We start from the raw sequence: 27,588 nt of genomic DNA, 5'->3' as shown, positions 1-27,588 counted from the left end.
ACATCTGTGTTCAAAATAGGAATTTTTGTACAACTTAAAGTTCCGAAAAAAAGACCACATGTTTTGTAAAAATCACAGACAAACATGATCAGGAAAACAAAACAGGCCAATGGGTTTTATTCACGAAAATACAACTTTCTTAAGAAAGAGTTTGTAAACAAGACAATGGAATCGAATTACATTTCACGCGAAATTTGCACACATTTGAACTTGCAAAAAAGAAGTATCTCTGCAGAGACATAATAGCGAGACCTTGCATTAATAATTATTGTATTCTGATCTGATTGTTATTTTTTATGCATTAACTATTTGAAAGTGGTTCTCATCGATGAAAACAAAACGGTTTTTCATTCACTGCTTGAAGTATTTATAGACGTGAAAACATTCGCTTAATCAAATTACATTCTGCACGAAATATTTTGTATCCATTTGTCCCGAAACTTTGGGGAAATTGAAATCTTTGTTGGACAGTACTGCATAAAAGCAGTTCATAGAATTGAATAAAAAGATAAGAACCATATTGATAAAGGAAATTTTAAAACTTTATTTTGGCTCATTTTGACGAAATTCAGGATTTTCAAAGACTGCCAGTAAACGGCTGTATCTTGTCTGTCTAACGATTTTGCTACGGTTTCGAACGAGCTAATTTTTCAACATGATATCATGGTAGCGGGCAGAAGTCGGTTCGTTCTGAATTTTTCAATACGGTATACAAGTTACAGGTCAATATACAGACCTCTGTACAGTAAAAAAACGTTTTGGGAACAAACCATTGTGAACTTATTTTCTATGTTGATCAGTAAAATCCTTAGTACGACATGGGGTTTGTTATCAAGTTCGTTAGTACGTTAATACTGCAAGGTGTATAACCTCAGAGAATTATTATCAAGTGTGTTTTGTTTTATTAGCGGTTTATACTCTTAGGTCTTGGTATGGGAGATCAAAAGAAAGGCAAATTTCTGTTATTATCTGATTGCTTGGCACAGATTAGTACGATACTGAATTGGTTAGGAAATGTAAACAAACATTAAATTAAATGAGAGTAGAAAGGGAGGGACAGGTGGGTGTGAAAGGCTAAGGAGATGGAAAGGGAGGGAGAATTAAAATCCATGCTTGGTTATATCACGCAACCTTTGACTTCTGTTGTTTTCTCACAAGAACAAAACTTAAGGTGGGGTTCTACCTGAATTTGAATGGAACTTTAAGAGATTTAAAGAAGGGATTGAAGAAAAGAATGGAAACACCACCAAACAGTTGACCCCCTCGCAAGAGCACTCCGGGTTGTCAGGAGACTGTTTGGTGTCCGTCCACCAATTTTTAACTTCAAATTCAAATTTTAAAATCACATTAAATCTCCAATATTTCTTATTTGTCTAAATTTTACTAATCCTTTGAGAAAAACTATCGCCTCTCAGACATCCCCCAAAATCGTCCAAAAATTAACAAAATACTGCAAAACAAATATATATGGGAACCCCGCCTTTATTAAGTATTGTGAAAAGGCTGCACTTTGCTAAGTGTTACAAATTTATATTTTCTAGACGTCTAGTTCAATCGTTTATTTGTATTGTGCGAAATATATTTTTATAAATTGAGACCATTATGTCATTAAGTAATAATGCAATCTTGAAAACATTCCAGATTTTCATTCAGTTAAATAGAAACGCGAAAATTACAAATTTGGGAAAACAAGCCTGTCAAAATGACGTTGCCATGGTGATTTCAAGTTACTGGCACCAATAACTAATCCTACCAAATTATTGCAAGATAAATTTTAGATAAACGCGCAAAGTTTGGCAGCGTTTGGTTGAATCTTGAAAAAGTTATAAGCGTCCAAAGTCAGCGCGGGCCTCAAAAGCCCCCCCCCCCTCCGGCCTGAATAGGTTTAAGTGATGTTTTTCCAGTGATTTTTACTGTACTGTACCCTGCCGTTCAAGTCAAAACAGATAGCTAATTATTAAGCGCCCGATTTTAAGCTTCTCAAGCTTCTAAAGCTTCTTGTTATCCTTATAAGCTGTTTCAGGAAAGCAAATGAAACCAGCGCTATATAATAATGGTCATTAAGTCTGCCCTTTTCGATACCTTTCAACTTTGAGTAACTTGTATGCCACCGAAAACAATCCAACTGAAATATGAAAAAGTTATTTGATCGAGCCCTGCATGTGATCGTTTTCTCAATGATGTTTTAAGACTGCTTAGTTTTTGTTGTATTTTAGCACCTCAAAACTTCATCCGAAATTTTCTCGGAAATTCTTCAAATTTCGCAGACCTTGAGAAAACTGTGTCAAGTCTAAGATCTAGTAGCCTTTTTTCAAAAATAATCCCTCTATTACAAGAAAATCGGTCTCGTGTAAAATGGTTGGTGACGTCATTATGTTGCTATGGTTACTCCGATTTCGATGAATCTTATCTTATTTAAAACTTTCCCCTTTTTTAGTACAGCTGTATTGATCGATTTTCAGTTGGATTGTTTTCGGTGGCATACAAGTTGCTCAAAGTTGGAAGGTATCGTCACTCAAAAATCCGATCGAGCCACCTTAAGGTATTGCTCATTCGCTGACCTTGAGTGATAGTAGCATGAGCAGCTTTACATATCTGTTTGTTGTCAGATAGAAAAGTGTACCAAACAAATTGATCTGCGTTGTGTGCTCCTCTTCTTTCACGCGTTTGCTGTAGTTCCCAAATGAACCAGGGTAAAGCGGGCTTTACGACCTTATGTGCCCAAGGGCACTTAGAGGATTGAGTGAGTGATTGCGGGCTTTGGGGACAGGATTCGCATCATTAAAAAGCCGAGTATGCGTACAACTGCCTGGCGCGAACGAAGTAAATAAATAAAGAGTGTCGAGCGGGAGTTATATATAGATTATGACTCCAGGTTTCGAGGCAAATTTAACATGAAGTGAGACGTTTCATTTTTATGAACAACTGAAATAAGTGATCCAGCTTTAGCTAAGTTATAATGATCGCCAGTATAGCTTGAAGTGCGACGATCCTGGTTAATGCGGCACGGATCTGTAAGAGTATAATTTGGTATGCGCAATAAAACGGATTACGAAAATCTAACTCAACTATAACAATTAGACAAAGTTAGCACAATAACACGGGAAAAGCGGTACAATTATAAAAGCTCCTGTTTTTTTAATCGTCTGAATTGTGTTTTACAAACAAACTTCTTAGATGAAAAAGGCTTATAACTCTTTAACTACTACCCTGTTCTTATTGTAAATAAATGTGCAAGTTAAATTATATACTTATAAACATGCCAAACGTTCCACATGGACTGGTAACTGTTTCAAAATTAACCAATCAGAATGCATGTTTTGTATTTGTGTTACTGGTGGTTCCTCGCCAGTGTTTGTCGCGATGTCACTAATGTAGACTACACAAATAACACAAGTATAAATGCTGTACAAATCCCTTGTTTTACTTTACAAGTCTTGTAAATTTACACTTTGGCTGACCTACTTCGTGACAAGCTCTACAACTCGGATAATGGCGTGGATTTTTAGCACACTATTTCGATACTCATTTTATGGTTCTACTGCATCCGGGATGTCAAAAGATACAGGTATGCTGTGTATATTTCACTCTCGGAAGCACTTTGCTGGCTTTAATTATCCAGTAGAAATTAAATGGTTGCTGTTTCACCCAAAATTGAAATAATAAAAAGTAAGAAAAACTTATAGCACCCTGATTTGTCAGTGTACATATACATTATTGAGCGACTGATTATTTTTAGTGCAGGGCCTCACGATGCCTTGCATTTGTCACTTCAAAGCAGTCCAATGTGTTTATTTCTGTAACTAACCCTTACTGAGTAATACACATACCTACATGAACATGTAGATGTTCAGGACATTTATAGTGTATGTTTGTCGGCCAACTCACTTTTCCTGAAAAGCCAGAACCGCAAAAAGTACTGAACGCTTACATGTAATGCATATCTTTTTTTAATATTCAATTTACAAGGAAATTCTGTATTTTCTGACGTCACTTAAGAAACCATACATCGGGAAAATCAGGATCTTCGTTTGGTTTTAAAACTTTATTACTGATCGATGTACTGATATTTTTGGTCAAATGAAAAATCTCAATTGTGATAACCGTTCAATTGCTGCACATTTTGAAAGGTGTTTGTGTACCTCAACTTTCGTTACTGAAAGATCCTAAAGTGAGCAGTGCCGTAGCAGGGTTAAATGTATTGGGGGGGGGGGGGGTGGGTCACAACACGAGCGCCCTTTTAAATGGGTCCTTGGGTATACTCCCCCGGGAGATTTTCAATTCTTAGGTCTCGAAAATAGCATTTCCAGCCTTCTGAGAACATTTTCCAGAAATTTTTAACTGACTAAAATCATTGATTCGATATGTTGTTATTACTGTTTTACTTTTGAATATGTTTATTTTGTGATTGCCTTTTTTTTAGTTGGGGGGGGGGGGAGCTCCCCGGTTTCCTGCCTATGCTACGGCACTGGTAGGATATGTCATACTTCTGAATCAGGCAAATTAAAAATCACATTACTGGCCATGGCATCACATTACATCACATAACATTGACAAAAGCGACGTACATATGCAAAATAGGCTTGTGTTGCAATGGGATATAAGATCTAAATGATAAATTGAAATCCGTCAACAAACACTCTCAGCTAATAACTTAAATTTTAAAACTTAAGAAGAGATCTCTTATCGTTTTACGCAATAGTAACGTTTTACTGAATTGAGATTAGGTTCCAGTCCAACTCCATCTTCTTGGCGAGTGTTCTTATGCTGGGATCGATACAGATGTTCTCAAGAAAGGAACTCCGTTTCTGTGTTGTTAAAATCCATTTTATTACAATAAAACGAACTGAGATGAACAAAACTGCCCCTTTTTGTCGCATCTCTTCGAAGCCGCGAGCCCGCTAATCATCAATAACAGTTTAGCTAGTTTGTTACTTATAAAGCAATAAAATATCTTCTACCGACAGGGTTGACAACTATCTTCAGTTAAAAGAATTTCTGTTTACATTTTAGGAGACAGTATATTTGTTTTACATTTTTCCGCTCGAGATCCCTTGTTATTGGCACATGCCTTTGGCCGAAGCAACTTCATTTTAAACTAAGCTTGTAAGAAACTGAACTGTTTGTTTATCTTACAAGATTTGTTTTATTTGTCAAACGCAAATCTACCAATCACAAACCAAAATGAAACATGTGGAATAAGTCAAGCGTATACTTACCATAATTTACCTGTTTAGAAACTGTTATCCGTTAATTTACTAAATATTCCACGTGGATCTTATGTTTACCATATATTGTCAAAACAATCGGTTACATGACGTCACAACAAGAACAGTACTCCTTTTAAAATAATTCCGGTTTTTCGCCTCGTTTTGTCGCATGCATATATTGTCAACAACACGTTTTACATTAACGCGCTCAAACTGCAAGTGACCACGACAGTTGACAATGGCTGATTACAAACGCTGGTCATACCCACGAATTGTCCGTTTCAACGGTAAGCGAGTCAAATTGTTTTCTTTGTGTAAAGTTAAGGTGAAAAATTAAGGCTAAATTGATACCCCACAGAGAAAATATTTTATCGGAAGTTTGAATTCAATGAACACCACGCGACATAATACTGCGCGAGTTCTATTCTGTAGTAAGTGAAAATAAAACGAATTTGCATTGTTATACATGCTGACAAAAGAAGCTTGCTATCTTAGAACAACATTTCGTTGATTTGGCGTAGAGTAAAAAAATAGCAATCTATATTTGCAAGGCAGTCGCGGAGGTTCAAGTGAAATTAAAACAAACCACCATGGTGTTAAATATTGATATCAAACACCAGTCATCTGCCTCAAGAAGATTAATTTCAAAGGATACAGAACTAAATTCATCAATTCTAAGACTATAAACAGGCGTGAACATCAAGTGAATTTTTTCAACCGAGGCGGAATATAGCCTTTATTGACGCCTTTTTTGTCTCGGCTTCACTTGTTATGGAAATACACCTGTTACTTATCAGACTTATGAGTGAATAAATTTGAGTATCATTGTGGGAAATTTTACTTCAACCAAATGATCAGAAAGAAGAAAAGACAAACAGACACACACATAACGTAGAGTCAACCGTTTACAGTACGCGAACGACAACGCGGAAACTGATTTTTTTTGTTCAGTGCTGAAAATATGTGATATCTAAATTTCCACTTTTGCGGACATTTCTGATACCATTCTATGATGAAATTCTACTTACAACAAATTTAGGAGTAGTTAGGATTACAAAAAGCTGTAGTTTTCTCGAGTGGTTTCTCTCACCCTTGGATCATCAGTTCGTCACCATCGGCCCAAATATACCTTTTTCGCGTGGTTTTACGTTTGAACAAACGGTAAGCGACTCGCCCAACTTAATTAATAATATTTTGCTGTTTTGGCTGCTTTAAATTAGGCTAATAAAAGGTTAATTTTGTTTGGTTCAATTGTACACCTCATTTTATTTCTTCACTTTAGTTTTTTATTCTACTGCTAAACGTTATTACTAGGCGCAGAAACTCATATGGGTTTCTACTAGGCGACAGTAAAGATGAGTATAAATGAAATATCATATCAAAGGGCTCTACAGGGGGATAAAGTATTTGTTAATCGATGCATACGATGGCGCAAATCCCTTTCTTTTGTTTCGGTATTAACAGAAAACCGAATTGAGGCAGGATATATATCGCGAAAAACTTTATTAGCTCAAGTAGCTTGTCGTTGTGGTCGACGGTCTTGAGGTGCGTGACAAACAACAGAGAAGTAACGCAATCCACCAATGATCAAATAATAATAATAACAATAATAATAATAATAATAATAATAATAATAATACTTTTATTTATACACGATAAATATTCACATAATACTGATGTGGTCGTTCTTATAAAATAACAATAAAATTAGTTTTTTGCATTTTTAAACGTTGCTAAACCAAATGCGGACTTTATTTTTTGTCTATGCAAAATTCGACTGCTTCTTACAAATGGTGTCTAATAAACAGTGAATAAAGTGAACAAAATAGTAAAGAGAAATTTTCCTCAAATTAATAGCGCCCTGTTGCACGCTGGGTAGCTGTCCAGGGCAACTTGTCACGTGACACTCTAGCGTATTCCTCGCTCGATCGCTCGAGAGTAGTGCACGTAAACAGAGTCGAACAACTGTTGCCTCGCCCACTTGATGCCGTAAATTTCTTCCTTTCCTCTGCAGAACCTTTGCTGCAATCACGACCCAAAAGTATGGCAGAGCCTCCTGAATCGTCCTTGCCGCCTCCAGTGCTTGAAAAACTGCGAGAGTTGAACGCCGAGCTTGCCGAAGGTGAGTGATCTCATAGACTGACTTGGAAATATGAAGTAACGGGAAGTATGACATCAGTTGTTGAAATTTACTAAGATTTTGGCATGTTTCGATGAATTTTTATTTAACATGGTTTTAGGAGATCTTACACTTTTCGTTGATTTTTTGGGTCGTGAAAATTAGAGCGTAATGCCGTTGTGACAAGTTATGGCGAAATCGACAGATCGGCCATCGCTTGCCTTTAAGATCAGACTTAAAATTTATGAAGTCATGAATTTATAAAAAGGTCTGATTCCTGTATGGTCATGACTTGCTGAAGCATTTTGTCAACATCGTATTTTAAGAACTTTTGAAAGGGACAGACAGACAAACCTTAATGACTGACAAAGCAGCGAAAATAATATGGTTATTATTGCGAAAGGAGAACTCATCAGAAGAAAGCTTACTAGTTTATTTCGTTGAGTAACTTGCAATTTATGTATATGCATTATTCTCTTGTTTTGAAATTTCCAAATAGGTCAGTGTATCACGTCGTGATCTCCACGTGAAAGGTATTTTAAAAGAATGCATGATCACCGAAGAGAAGTCTTCTAAGTTTCACAGGTTAACGCAAACCTATTACCAGCGATGTCATTTTGACAACTTCAAAATGTCGATCTTTTGTTGTCAGACAGGGAGGCGTTATAAACAACGTTTAATTTGTGGAAGCCATGCTAAAAGATGATAAGCTTTCAATGTTATCGTTTATCATAACGCATTTTAACGACAAAAACAATTGTGAACTCGAGAATTAATCATTCATTTCAATGTTTTGTTGTTTATGGTAATATTTGTTGTGCGATTTGTTTTTATATCCTTGTAATAGTCTGGGATCTGTTACACAAGCTAGCAGAAGTTCGTTCCGTCCAAAATGTTACGGTTGAGGGTTCCTCTTTGCTTGCTCCGAGCTAAATGTTGATGCAGAATATGGAAATTATGACTTTAATTTTACGAATGATTAAAGGCTGTTCCTGTTTTAATTTTCAATAAGATCTGTGTATAAATATTTGAAGTATCACGTAAATGTGAGTATTAGTGCATTGAATCTGTAGTTTTTGGGTCAGTTTTAATGAACATTTTACGACCTTGATGCAGTGTTGGCAACCATTTCTGTGGAGAAAAAATTTAGGATTGTGGTAAAGGTCTGATGCCATTACCATTATTTGTTTTGACATATAAAACTACTGAAAAGTATTTGCATAAAATTACAATCTACAATGTCACTTATGCATAAATTACACATTTGCAAGTTTTGTACATTTGTCAAATTTTAAGCCATCTGTTGAAAACGGATTTGTTAAACTACCCAAGTATGTTTCCAAAATGTTTCCTGACTCAGCAATTTGTTCCATTTGCATATTTTTGGCAGGTTACTTCCTTGTGAACGTTATTATATATATATGCTTCTCACACACAACTGGTAGCTCCGCCGCCTCCAAGGACAACACACAATATTGGGTAAGAGAAACAAGTGACGAATACCGAACAACGTAGCTACGCTAAACGAGCATGCAAGCACGAACATGAGAAAACGCGTGACACCTAAAACTACAAACTCAGGGCTAAAAGGGGGTGGGTGGGCGGGGGTCGGCAGGCGTACGGCAACAAGAAAACTGAACACTCCGAAAATCATGTGCCTAGACCCCCTGCACACTACACCACTCCCAGCCGTGTGTGGCGCCGCTCGTGCCTCAGCCAGCGGAAAAAACACATATAAATTACATCTTTGATGTGAATATACACATTAGGTATTAAAAATTTTCAAGGATATTACCCTTCAAAAGAAACACTTCTCCAGTTTTCAAATGAAATTAAAGTCAAAGATTATTTCACTGATGGATCTATATAATTATTTAACAGGACGGAGAGAAAAATCTAAACTGCAAAATGTAGATGTTTTAATCAGCCCTTTCACTAATCCAAATACTTCTTGTTGAAAACAAAAAACTTGACTGCAAGCCTCCAAGCACAGCTGTAAGACTGCACATCTGTCAAATTGCATCCATAAATCTTTTCCTTGGTGTCTGAAGTGCATATTCTGCAAATATTTCAGAAAAAAATGTAGAAATTTAACAAGAAAGATATTATTTGAACAGTGACACATTGACAAGTTACTACAAAAAATTACAAGTTAAACTCCTTATAGGAGTCAAACCAATGAATATGTCCTCCTGCACTGCTTGGATTCCCTGCCAGTAAGCTGCAGGATACTAGGTTATGTTTCAATCTACCAAGCATAATATTTCTGTTTGCTTATTTTCATCACATATTTAGTGCAATGTTGACACCTGTTCCAGTTTGACTGGAAAAAAATCAACTGATCTGTTATCTTTGCATAACAGAATGATGACGACAGTACTATGAAATGAATTTACATTTTACTTAAGAATCTCACAATTATTGAGATTTCCTCAGTGAATCTATCATGAATTAAGAACTACCGGTAGTTCCAACTGAATAATTATTTGAAGACACTAATTTTTTAATTGAAGTGCACAAAAAATTAGCCTGTATGGTTTGTGTTCCCCAAAATGCATCTCGTGGTACATGCAGAATTTGGTCATTTCAGATTGTCTGTTGCCACAACAGACAATATAATCAAGATTTTTACCATGCCATAAAATACAGCCAATCAGAATACAGGAAAGCCATTGTTTATTTGACGGTATTCAACCCAACCTTACCGTCGTGCGCTGGGATCTTATTCTCGACAGATGAAATTAAGCGCATTTTATAATTAAGCGTAGAAAATTTTTCTATGGCATGGTATGAAATAGTGACACAACACTTCCTCATGGTATATTATGGATATCCCACTTGTCACTTGTATTTTCTTGGTATACACCCACCTAAAAACTTGCGTGCATACTGAGAAAGTACAAGTGACTCGTGGGATATTCCATAGTATACCATTTGAAAACGTTGCATAACTAGTACGTGTATGTATAGCACATGTGCAGAGCCATGTTACTGCTCATTACTGAGAACTTATTGTTTGAACATGTTATCATTGTTGTGCCTCTATGTATAATGATTTAGATTCCTTATGTAACTTGTTTTGCAGTGAAATCTTACATGTGAAACAATATTCATTATCATACTATCATTATTTTGAAAGTTGACTGTAAGAATCACTAGTAGTACGGTTCTAGTGAATTATTTATTCCCAAGAAAGGCTAAGGAGTATGGTGTATGCTAACAATTGTGTTCTTTTGCAGGCGATATCACTCAGAAGGGGTATGAAAAGAAAAGAGCTAAGTTACTTGGTCCATACCTGTCAAGAGGTGAGCACAGTTCTTAAGAATACTCATCCTAAGCCTAAATGTCAATATACAGATTCTCTTAACTGGTCAAAATTTTGTATACCAGTAAATGGAGAATTTGTTCAAATAGCTATCTACTAAGGAGCACAAAAAAAATTTTCCTCACATAGAAAAAAAAAATTTTTTAAAAAAAAAAAAAAAAAAAAAAACAAAAAAAAAAGCAGTCCAAGCCCTGACTAAGACAGGTTTGCTTGAATGATCCCTTGCTAAATTCTCTGAACCAATATGCTTTGTTGTGTATTGATGTGATATGGAGAATTTCATTCCTGGTTACTCTTAAGACATAAATGGCTTAAGCTAAAGTTGTACCCAGATAACTGGGCAACACTGCGTGAGCTGAATGGCAGTATTCTACACTCCTGGATGGAATGCTACATCTATCCTAATTTATATATTAAGCTTACAGCATTTTTATCAAGATAGTCCTGGGTGATGAGACTGAACACATCAATGCAGTCAGTACTAAAACCCTGCTCTCTTGATCTGGAGTCCACACATAATGCTATCCATCACATGTACATGTTGGCCACCAATTTTCCCACCCAATGGTTAAAGAGGGTATTCTTCTTTTCATGAGCAATTAATTTTTGAAAGTGTTTGCGTCACAACTTTTGGCATCAAGAAAATTAATCCATTGCCGTATGTCATAGTATCTATTTTGTGACTCTAGAGGTGTCACATATGGCCTCATAAATTCATGCCAAGAGAGAAATGAAAAACTTGGCTGTAAAATACTGTAGCTTATTGTAAGACAATCAATTAGCACCATTAGCAGGGAGATCTTTATAAAATTTTCAGCTTGTCATCTGAGCCCGTATTTAATGAAAGGCCAAAAAAGTGAAAGAAACTTATTTCATATCGTGCAAGTTCCAGTTTGAACAATTTAAGCCCTAACAACCAAGCCATGGCTAGAAATGTTGGTCAAGGGACTGGGACTGAAGAGACCTCACTGAGAGCCCAATACAGCTGAAAACTCCAAGGAATTCTTAAACAAAAATATAATGTTTTTCACAGCTTCATGTAGTTATCATTTCTGGCTTTTATCTAGGTGGCCTTTAGGTAGTAATAAAACTATTAATAAAGTCTATGATGAAGTATTCTCAAAAAATTTTAGTAAACATATTCAGTGTATGCATCTTATTTCAATACATGAACTTTAGACGAGTAATGATTAAAAAGGAAGGAAGCTTTAAATTATAAATTACTGTGATGTCTAGCAGATGTCTTCAAATGTTATGAAACAAAGTGAAATAATAGTTAACAATATTTGACATTGGGCACTGAAAAATTGTATTTTTACATACTTGTATCTACATGTAATTAGGAAAAATCTGGTATACTGGCAAGCTGCATATTTGATCTATTAATTATTTCTTCCATGTATGTCAAATGTATACTCACTTTAAAAGTCCTTCTGAAGTAAGAACCTTCAGACATTTGTAAAACTCAGGTGTCATGATCAGACGTTTTCAAAAAAAAGTAAATGAATAAAATGCACAATGAGTGAAGGTGTTGTCATTTACCACAGCAAGACTGAACAAAATGATTTTTGACTTAAAGGGTGGCTGTGATATTGTAAACTGCAATTTTGACCAATAATCTTTAAGAAGAATTAATTTGGTATTGCTTTCCTTAACAACAATGAAACAATACTAGCCATCTAAAAAAATTCAGGAAACAATATTGTATAATGTGATATTGTTGTTTTCCATGGTCAACACTAAAAGCTGCTGGCATTAGCAAGTAAGTAGGAAAAAAAACAGGAACCTTAATGGAGTTTTCCTTTTTACAAACCAAAGGCCACTTAGAACTTTGATTAATACCACCGTGTAGGAGCAGCAATTAGTTGCCCTGTTATCTATGAATACATGTATGCTGCTGTTATTATTTACCCTCTTGAGGTTCAATATCGTTTGCTGTATTATTTACTTATCGTTCTCTGTGGTTTCAACCTAAATTTGTAATATTTATCTTTATTTTTTTTAGATTCAAATGTTGCTTCACCTAGCAGTCCAAACATGAATGATCATTATAGTGCTGGTAAGCCAAGATTTATGTTATGACAAAATGGGAAATGTACATGTGCCGTACATACAGTGTAAAGGTTGTAAATCCTGAAGAGAAGATTGACGGATATGTGACAAGCCATACTGTATAATCACTACTTGTGCTGTGTCATGATATATTAAGCGGCATCAGCATTGTAATTTTAGTAATATTTTTTGATATTCATGAATGTTAATTCAGAAGACAGTAGAGTTTGTATGTTTCTACATGTGCCTGTTGTATGTCACATTTCCAGTGTATCTAAAAAAATTATGACACCACTTATAAACCACAATCTTGGGCTTTTTCCTTGTTCTGTTCACACATGTGTATTAGAATCATGCAAATCTGCAGAGATGATATTGGGATGTAGTGAGGACAAAAATAAGACATGACTGCGTCAATGACTGTTTGAAATAGACCTGAAGTTTAAATTGGGGATAAATTTGATCCTTTTGAATGTTCATATTCTTCTAACTACCTGTCGTCCATATTGTAAGTTGGAAAAATTTGGTTTTAAGATGAGTTGTTTTCCGGTCTGGAGGCACAAAGGTAACAAGCTCCTTCATTTTCTTTGCCTAAATGATTTGTTGTTTAGAGATAAAGAGACATTGTCAGTGTGATTCAGATCTATGTCCAGATGCACCTTGACTTTTGAGGCTACTTGTAAATTGGTGGTATTACTCATAAGAAAGGGCTTAGTATGACAGGCATGGGCAAAAGTGTGGACAAATGTGTGTGTATAATGAACAAAATTTGAATTGTGTACTGGTATGGGCCGACCCACATGCACACACAGTTGTTCAATGATGTACAATGTAGATAAGATGTTCAAATATCAAATCAGCTACAATCACATGGTACAGCTGTTAGTGGTGTCTGTTTAATTTTTTTAAATCACCATTTAATAAATCAATCTGAGTCATGTATTCCACAAGCAAATCTAGACGTACAGTCATGTAATATTGATGCTGTAGTGAGCTGTAGACCTTTGAGGGTTGTTAAATAAAAACTTCTTGACAGGGCTTTAATTAACAGATAGATAATCATTACAAAACTTTACATACCTGGAACGTGAGCACTTGGTTTTATCTTCCCTTAATTCTTTGCTTAAAATTGAACATTACCCTTTACAGAACTTAAAATTTGGTGTAATTTATTATACTATGGCTTAAATGTTTTAAAAATTTGCTGTGCGTATTCCCTTTTGCAAGGTCTCAATTATTTTGATTTTTTCCAAATGCTTAATAATATTTTTTATTATTATTATTTTAATTTTCCAGTTACAAACTGTAATATTATTGCTCTGAATTCTGTAGTAAATACCTATTTTCATTATGCAAGGTCAATTCTTTTTTCTTTTTCATTTTAGTGTAAATCGCATAACCACATAAATAAGTCAGACATTATATAAATGCATTGTTTTGTGCACTTTACTGTGTCCATAATCATTCTGTTGTATTTTTGTCTGTATCAATTTGTAGTTCAAAGGTCAGAGGCCCTTCATGCAGCATTGGCAAAAAGATTCACAGCACAAGACCCTGACATGCCTGCACCATTCAAAAGACAGTCACTTATGAAACGGAAACCTGTTGAGAATGGTACACAGCCTCAGGTTCATGGAGGTATTGCTACTTAAATGTACAGTAAATGCAATTTTGGGAAAACTGTGAGAGGGTCATGTTCCTCGAGAATTTTTTGATCGGCACAGCTACGTGTAAGAGAGGTCAACATGTAGGATCCTCTCCCTCATGAAGTCATTGCCCTTCTATTGTGTTCTTGTGCAAGGCCCCTCCCCATTCACATTCAGGGATAGGTATAAGCACTCACCCACTCACCCATGCCAGTACAGCACAATTTTTCCTTACTTTGCTTAAGGTTGCTTACCAAGAAAACAAGTGGTACTGTCAAAATTAAGTTTCCATCACTCGACCTGACAGTGCCTAGAGCTCTGTCCAGGTTGTGCGTTTTTCTGGTCAGCTGTTGTATCCAAGCTACTGATGTGATCTGTATCTAATTAAGGTGGCTCAACTGGATTTTTTAGGGGTAACACCGCTCAAGTTTAAGAATTAACTACGTCGCCATTAACAACGCTATCGAAAAACGATCACCACAGCTGTATTAGATAAAGATGAATTTTTTTCATGACCAGTGTTATATTGACATCGGAGTTGCCATAGCGACGAAATGACGTCATTACAATTTTTACTTTCGCTCGTATTCCTCGGCACCAGGAGATTTTTTCGACAATCGCTCAAAGGAGCTTGTACCACACATAGCTGCCTCGACGTTGGCAAAGTTTGAACAAATTCTATGAGAGCGTTTTCGAAATATTAGGGGATGAAGTTTTCGGGGCTATAAATACAGTCAAAAACATACTAACGAGAAAATGGGGTAATATCTAAAGAAAACGACGTTCCTGTGATTTGCAATTTCATCTTATAGTAGTTAGATTGCATTTAAAATCGTGTGTAAAACAGTGGTGGGGATTGCTTTGGTCGATTGCGAGAAAAAAGAATTTGATGAGCGTGCGTTCAGGTGCTCTTGTTGCCATTTTTGTTTATAATTTGGTCTATGCCTACAAAAGTGACAATAAATTAAAAACCGCTCGATGAATTTTTTTTAAAATTTGACAAAGTCGAGGTTTGTCATCAATTGATATAGCTGTCAAGTTTCAAGCTCATTGAAAACATTTAAGGCAGTAAAATTGGGCATCCAATGTACTGATTTTTTCTCGCTGATTTCGTGTTTACAAGCGAGTGTCCTCATTATTCACGGGAATTGTTTTCAAGTTTCATATCCACGTGCACGACTTCAGCAAAAAAAAATAATTTGCATTGAATAGGACGCTTGACTGCTTTCCGAACAATTTTCCGAAACATGCTTATATTGCTTACAAAATTGTAACAGCATTTGTCGGGCTATTGATGTCAAGGGCCTCTGTCCAAAAAACGAAAGCTATTATTCTACATATATTGTCCCTGCTATTCTCACCCCAAGGCAGATTAGCATGCTTCGGAAAAATTTTCGGAAAGCAATCGAGCGTCCTGTTTAATGCAAATGAATTTTTTTTTGCTGGAGCGGTGCACGTAGATGTGACACTTGAAAACAATACCCGTGAATAATGAGGACACTCGCTTGTAAACACGAAATCTGCGAGAAAAAATCAGTACATTGGAGGCCCAATTTTACTGCCTTAAATATTTTCAATGAGCTTGAAACTTGAAAGCTATATCAATTGATGACAAACCTCGACTTTGTCAAAAAATTCATCGAGCGGTTTTTAATTTATTATCTTTTTTGTAGGCATAGACCAAATTATAAACAAAAATGGCAACAAGAGCACCGGAACGCACGCTCATCAAATTCTTTTTTCTCGCAATCGACCAAAGCAATCCCCACCACTGTTTTACACACGATTTTAAATGGAATCTAACTACTATAAGATGAAATTGCAATTCACAGGCGCGTCGTTTTCTTTAGATATTACCCCATTTTCTCGTTAGTATGTTTTTGACTGTATTTATAGCCCCGAAAACTTCATCCCCTAATATTTCGAAAACGCTCTCATAGAATTTTTTGAAACTTTGCCAGCATCGAGGCAGCTATGTGTGGTACAAGCTCCTTTGAGCGATTGTCGAAAAAATCTCCTGGTGCCGAGCAATACGAATGAAAATAGAAAACGTAATGTCGTCATTTCGTCGCTATGGCAACTCCGATGTCAATATAACACTGGTCATAAAAAAATATCATATTTATCTAATACAACTGTGGTGATCGTTTTTCGATAGCATTGTTAATGGCGACGTAGTTAATTCTCAAACTTGAGCGGTGTTACCCCTAAAAAATCCAGTTGAGCCACCTTAACGTTGCTCCAAAATTAAGAAAACCAGACTGTTTTATCACCAGCTTTGTTGGACACACTTCTTGGCTCTAATTAAAGCATACCAAATTTGTTTGCTTATTAAATTTTTGGACATTGAGAGTGGGCACTTATTCAAGGGAGGCACTTACACTGTATCTAAGGCTGGGCATTAATTTTATTAAATTTTCACCATTTCTTACAAGTAGTAAATATATTTTACCACAAAACAACGAATAATAATAAAACGTGAAGATGTACCAATTGAAAACAGAATTTTAACTGTTCATTGAAAGTGTCTGTAAAATACTAAGAAAACTCGGTCTTCGGGGAAGTCTCTTAGTAGTACTTTAGTCAATTTCAATAATAATCAAAGTACCATTTCATTATTTTTTTAAGAGGGGTGGAGGTAAAGTGCTTATTCGAGGCTGGGCGCTTATTAACTTTTCCTACCCACAGGGTGGGTGCTTGTTCGAGGTTGGGCACTTAATCGAATAAATACGGTACATGTCTTTTGCATTAATACTAAAATCTGCTCAATTTTCCAACTTTTAGGGTCTGTCTCCTCACAAGACTCAATAGGAAACATGCCGCCAAATGAATACACACCACCTGGTTCACTTAGTTCTCATACTTCAATCCCTCGAGCAGGCTCTGAGGAATTCCCCACCCCTCCCTCTGACATGTATTTCCAACATCGACATAGCTCTGGCAGTTTTCCCCCTGTAACCCCTCCCCCAGACTTGACAAGGCAAGCCCCGACAGATAAGTTTACTGATACCAAAGGAAGTCGAGTAATGCATCTGTCATCAGTGCGGACAATTGAGGAAGATGATGGGCAAGCCTCAGGTAAAATATTACTCGACACAATTTTTGGTTCCTTTATTTTTTCTTAGTAACTCAGGGTAGGTGAAGTGGAAATCAGGCCAGTGTTTTTAGTTACGTAGTGATTGGTTAAGATTGCACAAAGCCGGTATAAGCCATGCTGAAAATAGGTCTTGTTGTCAGTAATAGTAAACGTGAAGCGTGCGCGAGCGACGTCACGACTCAGACAAGTCTCAGACAAACAAACCGAATTGGCAGATGATTTTCCTTTTTAAACACTTTCTAAAACAGCCGGTGTTCCTAAAAAACTTTCATAAAATGAAAACTTCGCTTAGATAATTCCTTCCATTTTTCTCAGAACATGCTGATGTTTTCTGAGCCTCGTGGGGGTTATATCTAATAATTATTCCACAAGTGCGTTGGATATGAGATGGTAGATAGCCAACTGGGCACAGTTGGCTATAACGATCTCATATCCAACAAGCGCGAGTGGAATAATTGTTTTATTAAAAACGCTTAAAGAATTGCAATATTTGAGCTCCTTAGCGGTTTTCGTTCACGCGTTTTGGCCACCATATTTGTGGTGAATGGTATATGGGCTCATAAACCATTGCCTGTTAACCAATCAAAACGCAGGAATTGCAATATACCATTGCTAGTTTTTAATAATCATTTGCATTCTATTTTGAGACCTTGTGCGCTTCGCTATTGTACAGTAATTAAGACAGAGTGTTGGTCAATTGTTCAATGTTGTATGTTTTATTTGCTTAAAATAGTGACAAGCAGTAGAGTATCAACAAAAATTCAACAACTTCTCAACACACTGAAGGTAATCTTAAGTTATGTGTCAGTGGTTTTAACGTACCGGTATGCCAGTCATGATGTATTCCACACACACTGTAGTCTTAATTAAGGTTTTAGAGGTGATTTCCAGTCTGTACAGTCATAGTGGCATAGTCCTGGGGTTTGTTTCGAATCATTTTTGCTTTGAATTTGTTAATACGTTGCAGATCTGTAAAAGAGTACATGAAGTTTTTTATTCCACCATTATGGGTTGTTTTATTTATTAATATGTGTATTGCAACCCTAACACTATTTTTTTATTCCTGAAATTTTCAGAGGCCCAAAAGAAAGCCATTAGAACAGTTTTACACAGAGGATGACGATGAACTTCTTGAAGGTAACAACAATAAAATTAATAATTCTTACATTCTTACACTGTATTCTTTCCAGGAAATTTAGCTGTCATTTTTCTCCCAGTTGTCTATCCTCTAAGCGAACAATGGACAGCTTAGTTAATTTGCATTGTATTTCTTTACCTTTTTTTGTATAATTTACACACACATGCACATGTACATATGTAATGGAAATTTTAATTTTCTTTATTTTAGCAACTAAACCTGATCCAAATGCTCCACGGCCAGAAGGACAAACATTACGACCAGTCACTGGTGAATCTTTAGAGGTACTTAGTCAGTGTCTATAATGACCTACATGTATGTGCTGCATTTTCTTAAAATATTACAGTATTCCCATGCTGAGTTTTATTCTCATCATTGTTAACAGGTTGCAGAGGAGCTGCCTAAAAATTTAGAGGAATCTGTGAGCAAGTTTGCTACAAAGTCTCCAAAAGTATCCTGTTTCTCCGTTGTGGACAGTCATGGCAAAACTAACGTCACTCTTACATATGGTAAGTTGTGACTAAATTTTCAGGATCGCATTGTTCTCCAGTCTTAATCATCATGATAGCTTCTGACTGGTGGAGCAAACTAAATTGAACACAATAAAAAAGGACAACAGCATGATATAGTTCTTTTCAAGCGTTACTATACAATGTAGTTGACTGAGTATTATGATGAATAACAAACAAGATTCATGCATGTTGTGTACATTTTTAAATTAAATCATAAAAAGCTGAATTTAGGAGAAAATTAAGCTGTTAAGATGGATTCTGCTGAAAGTTCGAGCACTAAGTGCAAAAATTAAGTACCAAAAATCTACTTATAGTACAGTTACATTTTGTATCTTGTTTGAAAAGTCTTGCTGTAATAGCCCAATTTCGATACCGTAAAGTTCAGTGTATAAGCCGCACCTTTTTCCTTAAAATTTTGGTGAAAAAGCAGGGGTGCGGCTTATCTACGGAAACATCTCTGGTTGGAGTTCCCAAAGGCCTAATTAGTATTCATAAAAAACTTTTCAAAACATCACTGAATAAACATATAACAACCTGAAAACTTTGTTGTCGTTCACTGCCTTTTCTTTCCTCTGCAAAGCTGTTTGCAGTGACGCCTGCCAGTCACTTCGAGGCATCACTTTCCGCCGTGTGCGAGAATTACCAAGGTAGCCGCAAGTACTCACGAGACCAAAAAATGCCCGACCACTTCGCTTTTTTATTGACCTTCACAGCAAATGAATTTTTTGGATTATCAAACTCCTATTCTGCATGAAATTTTTATCCTGTTGCGGGTAGCAGTCTCCAAGAATCTTGAAAAGGTTGTTTCTTCCGAGAGCCAAACCGAGAGGAAAGTGGCGCCGATTTGTGGCGCCATATTTGTTTTCATGCCCAGACTTCTCTCTTCATTGCAAAGCTTGGCTACTAAGCATTCATTCGCGTACGAATTCCATCGAGTGTTCTCGAGTGTTTTGAAGTGATTATCTTGTAAAAATGATATCAAGAGAGCATCCCAAGTTTAAGATATTGTGAATTCAAACTAAAAAAGAGGTATGACAAGTGAGATTTTGCTTTTGTAAGACTTAATTCATATTAAACTTTGCAACAACTGCCGTGTCAGTGTTTTGAAACCGTGCTTGTTTGCCCTTGTTTGTTTACCAATAGCACTTCACTTGAACTTCAAACTTTTTTGTCTCTATTTTTTTTTCAAAATTTGAGCTTCCAAATCGGGGGTGCGGCTTATCTACGGGTGCGGCTTATACACGGAACTTTACGGTATATTAAAATTCAGCCTTAAACAATAGACCTCAGGACGAGGCTCCGGAGACTAAACTATAGAGATTGTGGGGTTTATTCCCCGGAGCCTCATTGTGATGTCTATTGCTTTAGGCTGAATTTTCAAATAATGGAAATTGGGCTATTCATTCGTCAAATTGACCCCGCTATTAAATTCTAAAGCATTCACAAAAAAAGTTAATGTCAAACCTCATAAGAAGAGCTTAAAACACGTGTTGTTTTGTTCTTAACTGGCGTGAAATGTCCCTTTTAACCTAAAATAATTATGGAGAATTTCAGTCATTTTTCTCTCGCTGGGTCATCTTGAGAGCTAAAATTTTTATGGGTTTTTGTCAGCTGTATTAAAACTGTGACCATGCTATGATGAATTTTTGGTAACTTTATTTTTGCCTTAATTGCTCGAATGTTCAGCGTAAGCCATCTTAATTACTTTCTATTTTGATTCTGTAGGTAAACTTCTGTCCAGATCAATGAAGCTAGCCTATGCCTTACTGAACAAGGTCGGCAGTCACAAAGAAGGAACGTCAATTATGACAGGAGACAGGGTGAGTTGCTCAAAGAATCCCTTACATACTTGTATAATATGGTTTGGTTCAATTTCATCCTTGATACAATTTGGTATTTTCCTTTAGAAATGTTCTGGTGTATATGGTAATACATGATAATGGGCAATTCCAGAAAATATCCATACACCACGACGGACGGCTTCAATATTTTAATCCCCCCTTGCCTTCGGAAATTCCAAAATGCGTTACCCCCCCCCCCCCATGCCCTCGGAATTCCATAATCCTTAACCCCCCCTCCCGTTCGGATTTTTCCTTTTTTCTTTAAGTCCTTTACAATTCCCGGCAGGGTTCGCAAATATGCCCAATTTGGCGTATTTTACATCAAATTATTTCAAATGACTCGATCTGTAACAGAGGCTGGGATGAAAATCAGACCTCTCAACCTCAAAACACCGAAAATCTGGAGACTGATGTAAAAAAATCTGGAGATTTCAGTAAAAATCTGGAGATTGTTCTACCCGCAGACAAAACCAAGTAAACACGTCCTAATTAAGAAAAAGTGTTTGTATCCTGCTTATAATTACCGGTAACTTAAAACATGTGTGGACCTTAAACTGAACCACGCTCTTCATCTGATAAATATTCATCAGGTTCATCAGCAATTTCTGCAATTTTGAAAACATGATCAAAATGCGAGAGACTGGTAATGATAGTGACCTAATTTGGAACATGTCTTCTACATATGGTCATGGACTGTGTTTCCAGCATGCGGCGGCGAACAGACAGATGAAAACTGAACCGAACGGCTTGGTTTGTTTAAGTTTAACTATGGATTTGCATCTGGAGATTTCAGTAAAAATCTGGAGATTGTTCTACCCGCAGACAAAACCAAGTAAACACGTCCTACCTAGACTGGTAATGATAGTGACCTAATTTGGAACATGTCTTCTACATATGGTCATGGACTGTGTTTCCAGCATGCGGCGGCGAACAGACAGATGAAAACTGAACCGAACGGCTTGGTTTGTTTAAGTTTAACTATGGATTTGCACAGAATTTGGCGCAAGACTCACCTAAGCAAGCCAAAAATGAAATTATACAAGAAAATGCATCTTTTCAGCTTGTGCCTCTGTTTATCGTGAGATTTGCCTGTCTCGTCGTGAGACTGTGAGATTGAACTAAAAACCGTGAGTCTCATGACAAAATCTTGAGACTTGAGAGGTCTGGAAAATGTAAAAAAAATAAGAGTTTTCTCCTTACTCTTGTTCAACAGATACAACCTACATTAACTTTACATTGCCCCAAACTGGTACAGAACATTAAAATAACAATATCGTGTTATGTACGTGTGTACTTTCAGAAGATAATACGATCGAGTGCACTGACATATCCGCCATCTTGAATTTGAGCCTTCAGGGTCAGCAGTCGCTCCCAACCCACGTGCTTCAAAATGGCGTCTCGAAGCGTGGCAAAATAGTTTCGCGCTCCACTGAATGTGCTGAATATGTTGTGGATCCGCTTTGACAAGAAAAAAGAGTGAATGAAGACATTCACCAAAATGAACGTTAAGGCCTCTGGAGCTTGATGTACAACCCACATTTTATTGGTTTTCTTTTGTAAATGAACGTAAACACACGCCTGATCGATTGATACTTGTCTTGTATCTTCTGGTATCCTGCTTCTGGGACGCGGTCGTCAGTTCGTGCTTTATTTACAAATGAGTAATCCACAAAATTAGCATTTCAAGGAACACACTTTTGTCTGTCTCCTCTGGAAATCCAAGATCTGGAACTCCCCCATGCCTTCGGAATTCCACTCCTAAGTATCCCCCCATGCTCTCGGAATTCCAGTTCAAAAAACCCCCCCTTGCCCTCGGAATTCCAAAAAGCCGTCCGTCGTGGTGTATGGATATTTTCTGGAACTGCCCAATGAATATAAAACAAAGGAAAATACCCGATTGTACCAAGGGTAAAGTTGAACCACAACATACGATTGTTTTCGTTCTTTACTACTGTCGCTTCCATCTAAGTGTGAATACTCGCCACCGAAACATGATCTTATTGGGTGTTAAACATGCCATGATTCGTCATCAAAGATTGAAGTGAACATTGTTCACCATAAACATTGAGAACAGACAAACTTTACACTAAAAGTGATTGAAGTGAACCTGCAAATGCATATTGACACAGATCAGGATCAATTTTTCGTTAGAAGCCTCTTTATCCAATCCTTCTGCCATTTCGAAACCAGAATGTGTTGAACTTTCAGCTCAAAAGTTGCCATTATGGTCTGCCAAACTTGAATATTTGATGAGGAATCATGTCACATTTTAATACCCAATAAGATGATGTTTCGGCGGCAAGTGTTCACACTTAGATGCAAGCGACGGTAGCAGCAATTTTTTGATAAATACCAGTGGAGAGTTTATCTTGTATCATTCAATGTAATCATAGAGCATTGTTAATTTAAGTCATGTTGATTTCAATATTTACATTCATTGTTTGTTATTTATTTCATAAACTTAGCCTAAAATCGAAAATGAATAATGCTAATTTGCGGTAAATCAATATGCACCAGGACAAGTTGTTAATTTTAACATTTAAATGTGTTGTTTGTTGTTATAGGTTGCATTGGTGTATCAAATTGACGATCCTATCAATTTTATGACAAGTTTTTATGGTTGTCTGATTGCTGGAATAATTCCTGTTCCTATTGAGCCACCTGCAAGCAAAGATGTAAGCTCTTATTACTTTTCTAACCTCCAGTCATTTTACCTTTTATTCTGCGTTTTTCTTTATGAGTAAGAAAAAAAACCATTTCACTAGTCATTCATTAATTTTAGATTGCATTATATGAACATGTATCAGTATGTCCAAGCAAAATTATTGAATTTGTTTTTTTCTGTTTGAGAAAAAAGTGTTTCCAGCCCTGCATTCGTTTCTCTTGCCATTAATTTAGAAATGTGTAATTGATAATTACATGTATATTTAATTCAGACTGTAAGAGCCTACATGTAACACCGTTTTATATTTCTTTCACAGTACCCTGGCTGTCAGCAAATCGGTTTTCTTCTTGGTAGTTGTGGAGTATCCTGGGCACTTACTTCTGAAACTTGTCTTAAAAGCTTACCCAAGGATGACACAGGACATGTCACTACATTTAAAGGTAATTTCATTGTATTCTAGGTGAATCTAATTTATTGACTGAATGTTATCAGCTTGTTGTGCTTTTCAGTATTTTGGGTTCAGTCAATGCTCACAAAATGTTATTTAACACAGCAATGCTCAATAAGAAGTTGATACCTGTTTGAAATTCACTTCTGATGTCGAAAGAAACAAATCTCGACCTATCTTCTGTAACAGAACTCAATAAGCCTTGTCATCAGAATTCAGTCAGTCAGTCAGTCAGTCAGTCAGTCAGGCAATCAATCAATCAATCAATCAATCAATCAATCAATCAATCAATCAATCAATCTAATGAGATATTAAAAGCTCGTTCAAAATAGATACCGTAGGTCCAAAAGAGCAAGAACCATTACTTAATGTTCCCCAAAAACTTATTAATAATTATAAATAACTGATTGTTGCAATACAAATGAAATGTCAACTATAGAAGTCTTACACTTATACTGGTCAGTAGATATTCCCTGTTTGTTTAATTTTTTACTCTAGGCTGGCCCAAACTGCAATGGTTTGTGACAGCAAACCTCAACAAACATCCAAAAGATTGGCAACCACCTTCAAATCTGGACAGAAGTTCGCCAGCATATATTGAGGTTTGTGATCACTTCTGTTCAGATATGCCGACTTGTAGTTGAGCTGTTTTGCGATAAAAAAACGTCACACAGGTTTTAAATCATATGTTACTATTTTTGCCTATTATGCTGTTAAATTTATCTATAGTCATTTTCATTAACAGTCCACAGTGGGTAAGGATGGTGCAGTGATGGGCGTCACGGTAACACGCATGAGTATGAATCTTCATACCCAGGTCCTCAGTCAGGCATGTTCTTACACTGAAGGTAGGTGGCTTTTAGTTTTTTCAACTTTTTTTTGCTTGTTTACAAGCGAAAGTAGGAGAATAGCAGTTATGTGGGTCAAAATTTGGAACCACATTCTTGTTAACTCTCAAGGGACTTTTTTAATTTCTCAAGGGACTGTTTTAATTTCTCAAGGGATTTCTTTCCGCTGTGGGTGATGAAAGGGTCTCTTATTAGTATTGCGTCAACACTTGCGATCTCTTGTTAAAGACGTGACTTGTCATATATTCCGCTGTGGGTGATGAAAGGGTCTCTCATTAGTATTGCGTCAACACTTGCGATCTTGTGTTAAAAACGTGACTTGTCACATGTATAAACGTTATATAACAATTATTTTTATGCGTGAGTATCTCAAATGAGATATGACACAACTAATCGAGAATGTGAGTGGTTCAGCCCATGAAGGCAACGTTTAAGTCTTTCACAGTCTAAAGCGTTGTACTGGTACAAGCGTCTCACACACTGAAGGGGCGCTAATATTTAACCTAAAATGATTAAGAACGGAAATTTGTACTGTTTAATACAAGTCTTTCACATACTAAAGTGGCGCTAATATTCAACCTAAAGGATTTGTTTTCGCGACAATCTATTGCGTTAGTCACGCTAAACACGAGTAAATAATCATTTATTCGCGTTCTCAATTCAAGGGATTTCTTTTCGGTGTCGGCCGGGGGTGTGGGTATATATGAAGAATGTATTCAGAAAATAATGCATCGCCATTAGAAAAATAAACAGCTACTGTTTTACTGGAAATGTAGTCGTTAGAAGTGGCATGTGTAGCCGTAAGGTAAAGAATAACGCGAGGAGAAGCGGCTTTTGTTAATATCCAAACGAAAATTTACTTCTCAATGTGGGGTTAAGGTTGCGTGACGAGACAAAAGGTAACTCTGTCGTGCGTAACCTTTATCGAGAACCCTGCATTAAGCCGAGTAGAAATCTTTCTAACTCGAAAGGAAACAACTATTTCGATTAAAGGCAAACGTCAAAGTTTACCATTTTTAACCAAGCCAAAGTATATGAGTCGCAAAGCACCCAGCACAAATACAGCATTTCCTCCGCGAAAATAAAAAAAATGCTTGAACTGAAAGACGTTTGAATTCTTCCATGATATGTTCGAACAACAATGCCCAGGATAAACCTTCTACTCATACTAACTTCATGCAAAAAAAGTCGATATCTCGAAGAGATCTTTTTATTTCCAAACTAGGATCTGTTCTGTGAATTTAGTAGCACATACAGACAGTATGACTCCGTACTTGAGCAGTGTGTTTTTTTATTATCATAAATCATGTTTGCTGAGTAAAAAGATTGCATTATTGTTCACCTGTTGTTTTTGTCTACATAGGTGAAATAATGATCAGTGTTCTTGATCCAAAGAGAGAAGTAGGATTGTGGCATTCTGTTTTAACTGTAAGTACTACATGCTTTTATAATCCAGTGTTGACAATGACAATGGCTTTGTTGTTTAATTGTCCATTTATTTGCAAACTTGTTTTCAATTAAAAATGTTCGGGTTGTAGCCAGGCATGTTAAAAATTCGAATTAATAAGTTGACACTGGCTAAAAATATTGTTTTTGGACGTTTCGGCCACTACTGTTGCCTTCTTCAGCAAGATAAAAATGCAAATGTTCAACGGTGTCCTGTTAAAATATGTAACGAATGTGTGATAAAAAAATTAAATGAACTTTCCGAGTGCAACAAAAGTCTCTAGACTGTTATCCTCCCTTACGCCAAAGGTTTTTCTGAAAGAATTGCAAACGTTCTTCGTGGCTTCAACATCAAGGTCGCCCATAAACCTATACGTACCATCTCGAACATACTGAAAAAACCAAAAGACAGGATCGAGAAAGAGGATACCAGAGGAATTGTATATAAGATCAAGTGTAACGATTGCGACTGTGTTTATGTTGGTCAGACATCACGCGCGCTTAAAACACGTATGAAAGAACACGCAAAGGCCATCGCAACAATGGATAATAACAGCCCTCTAAGAGGTCATGTGGTTACCGATATTTTAACAGACTTAAATGTTTACAGTCGAACTGAGGAAATAGTGAATAGCTAAAATGGTTCTGGAATGTTCATAGTGTAGTAATGATGAAAGTAGTCCCCCCCCCCCACTCCCGCCTTCATCAATTATTTTACAAGAAATCAGATCGACAAAAATATGTTAAAGATTTTCTGAGAGATTTTTGGTGAACGTAGTTGTCGTAGGCTTTCTTGCAAAACAAATAACAGATATTGATGTTGGCGGGTCTAAATGTGTTTTTGGTTTACCTCTGGTCCTAATACGGGGGAATACATATTAAAGGCAACGGGTTGACCCTTTTCTGCAAAATATAACGATCTCCTTATACTCAGAGATAAATTCAGATATTGATTCCAAGCAATATAAATATAAATAACATTTCACTGCATTTCAGACCATGTGCGTTCGGACTTTACGTAGTACACAACTCTTACCTCGATTTCGATCGATTCATCGGTTGTATTTCGCAGTTGACGATCAAGATCAATAGACATTCTATTATTACTTCCTTCTTGTCGTGTAGGCCACATTCAAATTTACGGGGGGATTGGGTAATAACCTTGTCACGCATTCCACCAAAATTTGTAGCGATCGGACGAAGAATAAATTTCGAGGTGAACTGTTTACACAGTGGACGCT

The 27,588-nt window shown here is 36.5% G+C and overlaps 1 protein-coding gene across 3 annotated transcripts in view; it reads left to right on the top strand.

Annotated features, from left to right (window-relative positions):
• The first annotated feature begins 3,446 nt into the window (after positions 1–3,446).
• The window catches only part of LOC144630306 (disco-interacting protein 2 homolog C-like), a 54,899-nt gene continuing 30,757 nt past the window's right edge, over positions 3,447–27,588 (top strand). Inside the window, exons 1-16 of one of the 3 annotated variants that reach the window (XM_078488645.1) lie at positions 3,447–3,568; positions 7,225–7,332; positions 10,569–10,634; positions 12,660–12,713; positions 14,204–14,344; positions 17,137–17,430; positions 18,183–18,235; positions 18,526–18,586; positions 18,798–18,871; positions 18,973–19,096; positions 20,825–20,919; positions 23,505–23,615; positions 23,922–24,045; positions 24,552–24,655; positions 24,799–24,901; positions 26,265–26,329. In XM_078488645.1, the coding sequence (XP_078344771.1) occupies positions 3,493–3,568; positions 7,225–7,332; positions 10,569–10,634; positions 12,660–12,713; positions 14,204–14,344; positions 17,137–17,430; positions 18,183–18,235; positions 18,526–18,586; positions 18,798–18,871; positions 18,973–19,096; positions 20,825–20,919; positions 23,505–23,615; positions 23,922–24,045; positions 24,552–24,655; positions 24,799–24,901; positions 26,265–26,329 (1,653 nt within the window). In that variant the 5' untranslated portion in view covers positions 3,447–3,492. Of the gene's footprint in view, positions 3,569–5,414; positions 5,498–7,224; positions 7,333–10,568; positions 10,635–12,659; positions 12,714–13,075; positions 13,272–14,203; positions 14,345–17,136; positions 17,431–18,182; positions 18,236–18,525; positions 18,587–18,797; positions 18,872–18,972; positions 19,097–20,824; positions 20,920–23,504; positions 23,616–23,921; positions 24,046–24,551; positions 24,656–24,798; positions 24,902–26,264; positions 26,330–27,588 lie in introns of those variants that run through there. The other 2 variants (XM_078488646.1, XM_078488647.1) reach the window with 2 other exon arrangements.

The sequence above is a fragment of the Oculina patagonica genome, chromosome 11 (assembly GCF_052425735.1).
Source record: "Oculina patagonica isolate OP01 chromosome 11, crgOcupat, whole genome shotgun sequence".
Lineage (NCBI taxonomy): Eukaryota > Metazoa > Cnidaria > Anthozoa > Scleractinia > Oculinidae > Oculina > Oculina patagonica.
The sequence above is the reverse complement of the archived record's forward strand: the minus strand, read 5'-3'. Positions and strand labels throughout refer to the sequence as shown.